Source organism: Coffea eugenioides, chromosome 2, assembly GCF_003713205.1.
Source record: "Coffea eugenioides isolate CCC68of chromosome 2, Ceug_1.0, whole genome shotgun sequence".
NCBI lineage: Eukaryota > Viridiplantae > Streptophyta > Magnoliopsida > Gentianales > Rubiaceae > Coffea > Coffea eugenioides.
The window spans coordinates 33,399,765-33,406,168 of record NC_040036.1 but is presented as its reverse complement, the minus strand read 5'-3'; the positions used below and the strand labels follow the sequence as shown (position 1 = coordinate 33,406,168).

Here is a 6,404-nt window from a genome sequence, read left to right as displayed (position 1 = left end):
TGGACAAAGCCACACGTAATAGTTTTGGCTGTTAATGAAAACCCACACGAACAAAGCCACACCTCATGCATAATGATCAATTTCATTAGCAAAGAACGAGGTTGATGATTTCTTTGTCATTCCAAGACTTCAACTGCCACTCTACACCTATATATACAGCTCAATAGGCTATACAACTACAAAATTACAAAGTTAAACACAATAAACTCACACGTTTACAATCACAGACAGAATGAGCGGAGCAGGGAAGGTGGTTTGTGTGACGGGAGCGTCAGGGTACGTAGCTTCATGGCTGGTGAAGATGCTGCTTGAGTGTGGTTACACTGTTAAAGCTTCCGTTCGTGACCTCAGTAAGTTAAATTTGCTCATCTCTAATCTATGATTCTTATATCACATCAGATTTGGTTGCTGTTCTGCTTGTTATTTATAAGTAGATAGATTTTTATAGTTAACAAGGGTTGGCTCCGTTAGTAAGATTTGGATACTTGGTCTAAGAAATGCTCGAAACGATTGCAGGTGTAACCTTTTGATAAGTTCATGGAAAAGATTTACTCAGAAGTTTGTCTGGATAGTTGTTTTCGGGGTGTTGATCGAAAATTTTTGCTGTAACTAGTGTATTGAAAAGAGCGAATACGAGATAAAAAAGTGATGAAAAACATGTTTAAGATAACAAGCATCCAGTTAGAGCCTTGAATTTAGAAAATATAGGGTCATTCATAGATTAGTTAATATGTGATTTTTTTTGTCTTATCTCCTAGAATAATTTCTATTGGCAATTGCTAAACATTGCTTGTTTACTTGATGCCTCAGATGACCCAGACAAGATGGAACATTTGATTTCACTTGATGGAGCTAAAGAAAGGCTTCACTTGTTTGCTGCTGACTTGATGAAAGATGGATCATTTGATGAAATGGTTGATGGATGTGAAGGTGTTTTCCTTACTGCATATCCACTCAAACCTGTAGTTAGTGACCCAGAGGTATAATTAAAGATTCTCTATTGTCAACAAAATCTAATAATCCTATATATACGATTGCATGTTGACATGCTAACTGAATTACTTTAATTATGATCCCTGTTGTTATTTCCTATGATGCAAGTTTATTAGGGCATTATTACTCTGCTCTTTAAATGATAATACTATTTCCTGTAAATTGAACTTCAATAATCTTGTAACGTTAGCCTTGAGTGCCAATCAGGAGGATCTTCAACATTTAGGCAGTTTATAGCTTGTTGATTTGATGTCAAGTTCAACATCTTCCAAGCACTGACTAATTGACAATTCTGCAGATAAATATATTTTAATTCGCTTGCTAGTTGGACAGTCAGAAAGAGGGAGTAGTTTTCCTGTTGTTTCTTCTTCATGTAGAGGTGTCATTCTGGTTTGTCAACTTACTTAAATGCAGCATTCCAGCAATCATTCTATCTACAAGACTAGTAAAGATGATAATTTTAGGTGCATGAACCATTCTTATTTAAAAGTTATTCGGCAACAGGAAAATAGATAATAGATATTGAGCAACTGCTAATCCATTTCATTTCCAGTCTACTAACATCTTTCCGTGAATATACCTTCTACTTTATTTAAGTTACTATCCTTTTCTGTTCCTAAAAATGTAGCTTTTGGGATATTAAATAACCTGCCACGAGTTTCAGTTGCAGTTATTTGCTGAACCAGACACTCCCTCGCGCATAAGCACATAGGAATCGCTTTGAGATAATTTTTCCAAACCAATTCAGTGATTTGCCACAATTTTCGGCACTCCTTGTATTTCAAACTGATGTCTTTTCGCGGAGTCATACGAGCATCTCTCCTTTTCTTTGTTTCGTCTTTTATTTTCGTTTTCTCTTCTTTCTATTCAATGTACTTATCTTTCTGGAGATGTTTGTATGGAAAGACAGTATATCGATGACCGAATTTCAAACTTGTTTAAGCAATACTTTTCCTGGGCTGGCATCTTCAATTTGATTTAAATTTCTGCTACCGTGTGAAGAGCTAAAATAGAATGAAAAAGTTTTAGACCTCCATTGAATGTGCAGTAGCATGAATGCTTGTCTGACGATTCTTGAGGGGTAAGAACGTAACATTATATTGTAGTTAATTGCCTTCAATGACTAGTATTTCTATCTTCATTTCTTAGGCAGAATTGTTGGACCCTGCGGTAAAGGGAACTCTGAATGTGCTACAATCATGTGCAAGAGTTTCATCTGTCAAAAGAGTAGTAGTAACATCTTCTATGGCCTCAATTGCATACAACCGAGAGTTGAAGAATGGTGTTGTAGTTGATGAAAGTTGGTTTTCAGAGGCTTCATACAGTGTAGAGCGCAAGGTGAGTAAGAGAACATCTCCTTCCAGTAAAAACTGAAATGCTACATTCGTTTTGTTTTTAATTTTCTGTTATTGATGGTCTTTTGGTAGGAAGAGAATGATGTTGGTCTAGTCAGTGTTCAAAAGCGGACCAAAGTGGTCAATCGCCTTCTTGTTCTTGGTTTAGTGAACAACTTATAACAACTTCATTGACGAGAAAAAAAAGAAAACCTTCGGTGATGGAGAAAAATAAAAGTGTGGACTAATCAGCGACAAGAAGATAGAATGACTACTTTCAAGAAAGAACAACTTATTATTGAACCTGAAATCAGCGACATAAGCACAATATGTAGGCTTGTAGCATTGATGCTAGGAAAATAACAGGGAACTTCTTCTCAGAAGTCATTAGCATGGCTTACGAGCAGAAATTCAAATTGTTTATGCTTTCATTCTTAATCTCACTGATCAATAGGCCTAAACTGAGGAGGGTGTTGACATTTTCTACTTATGAATCCCATAGTTCCTTGATCATGATCTGAAGGAATTATTGAATATTTGTTTGTGTGTTTGTTCTCCTCCTTTTCCCACGTATGTCTATATGTGTTAACATTGCTTCCACATTGTTGTGCGCGTTTTTTTGTGCCAACAAGATCAAATCAATTTCATTCTTCTCTGGTAGCATCTGATGACACATTGTTGTCTTGTAGCTCTGGTATATACTTTCGAGAACGTTGGCAGAGACTGCTGCATGGAACTTCTCGAAGGAGCATGGCATTGAAATGATTACAATTCATCCATCATGGATAGTTGGTCCTCACTTGCAGCCTTCTATCAATATAAGTGTGCAATTGATCCTGAACCTACTAAATGGTACTCTTGGAAATATATCTGTTTCTTTATGAACAATTTCGACTAGACTGTTGACCTTTGTTGCTTATGGTTGGCCTCATCATGCTCTAAACTTTCTGATCAGAAAGAAGTCAATAAGCATTTTGATCTCTTGCTTCTCCATTTAACAATGAAACTAAGGATCCAAAATGGCTTAGGTTTGACTCTTTCCACATCTCCCATTTTTTTTCTATCACCTGCTGCATCTTCATGCATGATTAATGAAGTAAACTGTATATTTTCACCCATGTTGATAAAGTAAAATGGCAGTTCGGAGCATGGATTTTTCTCCATCTACATTTTTATGCTTGTTTCAAAGCTAAGGCTGTCGTGTTTATGGTGAAAGTTAATTTCCCAAACTTCTGAATGCAGGAGACGAATCATTTCCTTATGCAACTTTTAATTGGGTTGATGTTAGAGATGTTGCCTATGCACATGTTCTTGCCTTTGAAAACCCTTCTGCAAGTGGAAGATACTGTCTTGTTGAGAGAGCTGCACACACCTCTCAGGTGATCAAGATTTTGCAAGGACTTTATCCTACTCATCAATTTCCAGACAAGTGAGTCTCTTTTTCTATCTCAGTTATGTCATATTCAGATTGCACTTACAAAACTGCGGGATATATCACATCTTTTCATCTCTTCGAATCTTAATTAATTCAACCAAAATTTCAGAATTAAGTGTCTTTGGAGTCTTGTCCTCCCGAAAGAACCCGTTATTCAGAATTCTTTTATAATTCGATTACTTGTAGAATTAGGTTCACTAAATTTGGTGACTTTTATGATTTCACTGTTTGATGGAATAGAAAATGTGCAGTATGACATATTAAGATATGAAAAGGAATGAGCCGGTTCATGTAGAAGATACCATTCAAAGGAACCCTTTTTTTTTTTTTTGCATTGGCTATTTCATCAACTCTCAGACCAATGCACTGATAAGGTTTAAACAAAATTATATATCTAGAAAACATTCATATAATTGAATCCAAACTTCATTGAAAAGATTTTACTAGGCTAATTGGTTAAAATGAAAGGAATTGAGCATGAAAAACTTGAAAAGTTTTATGTAGGAGAACGCAATGGACCCTAAGGAATTGAGCATTTTCTTATTGTCTTTTACCCTAAGATTTTAAATTAAACTTTCTAGGTTACGTTTTAGTATTACTTAATTTTTTAGTGGTTGACCTGCTGCAGGTTTTCACATGATAGCATCCTCATTAATCCAGACTACTCAGTGTCCAATGAGAAGGCAAAAGCTTTGGGAGTAGAGTTCATTCCTTTGGAGGAGAGCCTAAAGGATACTATTGAAGGCTTCAAGAAGAAGAATTTAGTGAGCCTTTAGGCCATGGCATTATTTTTTCTAGTTGAATTGTTGTTTGAATAATTGAGGAAAGCAGTTTTCACATTCTCAGACTCTTTTTGTTCTTATTTCTCCTCTTGCTGGTGCTAGGATTGTCGAATAATATAGTGCTTTGCCTTTCTAGTATTTTCTTCAAGTTTCATTATTTTTGGTACCAAATAATAAGTGGACTGAAGGTCCTGACTGGGATGAGGAAGCTGCTATGCAAAATGCATTTTTATAAACAGTTATTACAACAAAAGTACCATAATTTCCTTTTTGAGAATTCAACTCTTCTTCTGCTCATATAAGTACCAAAAAAGAATAAACAACCTTTGTTCAAAACCATAGGCAGACTCCACCAATTGCCTGTACACGTCTTTCCTTCTTGATATTTTAAATCTTTCTGGGCAAATTTTGGCTAGTCCATTCAGCCGAGTTCCAAATTCTGTGGTTCTTGATGACTGAGAATGTAGATAATAATCTGAGAAATGTAGATAGTTCCAAATTCCTTCAAATGATAAATCTGATCCAAACGGATCTCAACTCATAATTTTGCACACAACTTGGCTGAGGCGACATTTTTTTCAAATTTCCACTTTTCTAGTTTTATCAAAACTCGTAAAAAGGCACAATTTACAATAGATATTAAGCAATGTAATCTCGTACATTTTCAAGCATTTGAATTTACATTTGCGTTTTCATTACCTGTGCTTTATTTGTGTTTGCCTTAATTTTGCATTGTCCCATATGCAGCAGAATGCCAACAATGGCAACCTCATCAACCCAAACTACACAGCATCCACCGACAAGGCAAAAAGGTTTGGAGGTCAGCCTGAAAGATGCTGTTGAATACTTCAGGGAGAAAATTTTAGTCAGTATCACACTTTGTATTTATTTCTTCAACTATATTTGGGTAATTATTTCCGCCATTTTCGTGTGCTATTTGTAATATATTTCTCATGAGTCATGAAACACTAATCTTTGTGCTAAATGGTAGAATATTTTATGCATGCCATTTTTTTTAAATTTATTTTGCATGTCAATTTGAAAATAGGCAATTCAACAATTCATTTTTCCGGAAGGGGGCAACTTATTCCAGAATTGTTGTACGAATTAATCATAGGTTTTGTTCCACCTCTGCGCTTTTGGTATGCAATTTGAGGAGTGCCTAGGAGAAAATGGAAATCCCTTTAATTCCAAAGGCAAATTACCAAATTCCAGCTAACTGAACGCTTTCTCATTATGAATACAAAGCCAATAAGGGGGAAAAAAATGGTAGCAGGTAATTTATTTTAGAAGTTCCCCTTCTAGATTTTGAAATGATGGGATTTTGACAAAAGGCATATGTATATGCTCAATTCATTGTAACAACTAATAAGAAATGGTAAACGATTTTTGAAATATTGCTGCACATCAAGATTAAAATGAGCTTACATTTATTAAAAAAGGGATTTTAAAAATTTAAGAAATACTAACATATTCAAAACAAATTCAGAACTAAAGGAAACTAGGCCTGCACTGAATATTTGAGAGCTCAATATTCTCACAACAGTCATGATTCTTTGAGCCATTGAAATCTGACAAAATGCTTTAAGAAATGAGAGATCAAACCTAAAATCTAGAGCAACAAGTAAATCTTTCCAAATGTGTGATGATGTTTTCAACAGCGACATCCTTTTCCTACCAATGGTTGGAGCTTTCAAGAAGACACTAAATTAGGAATCACCATAAAGCGAAACTTAAATTAGGAAACACAAAAAGTAGGAAAAATGGCCTTACTTCTCAGGGGAAAAGGGAGAACAATGGTGTGCACGCCGTTAAAAACTTCGTAAAAAAATAAGACATTGTACTTGATTTGTAATTGAT

At 35.3% G+C, this 6,404-nt stretch overlaps 1 protein-coding gene across 1 annotated transcript; it reads left to right on the top strand.

The window, feature by feature from the left end:
* The first annotated feature begins 232 nt into the window (after nucleotides 1-232).
* LOC113764111 (cinnamoyl-CoA reductase 1-like) lies at nucleotides 233-4,538 on the top strand. The gene is made up of 6 exons (XM_027308173.1): nucleotides 233-350; nucleotides 811-980; nucleotides 2,143-2,331; nucleotides 3,017-3,179; nucleotides 3,570-3,756; nucleotides 4,391-4,538. The coding sequence occupies exons 1-6, from the start codon at nucleotides 233-235 to the stop codon at nucleotides 4,536-4,538; spliced, it is 975 nt and encodes a 324-aa protein (XP_027163974.1).
* Nucleotides 4,539-6,404: the final 1,866 nt, after the last annotated feature.

Coding starts and splice junctions, on each gene's coding strand:
- LOC113764111 (XM_027308173.1), top strand. CDS start 233: ATGAGCGGAGCAGGGAAGGTGGTTTGTGTGACGGGAGCGTCAGGGTAC. Junction 2,332..3,016: donor CATACAGTGTAGAGCGCAAG/GTGAGTAAGAGA, acceptor GTTGTCTTGTAG/CTCTGGTATATACTTTCGAG. Junction 3,757..4,390: donor ACTCATCAATTTCCAGACAA/GTGAGTCTCTTT, acceptor GACCTGCTGCAG/GTTTTCACATGATAGCATCC.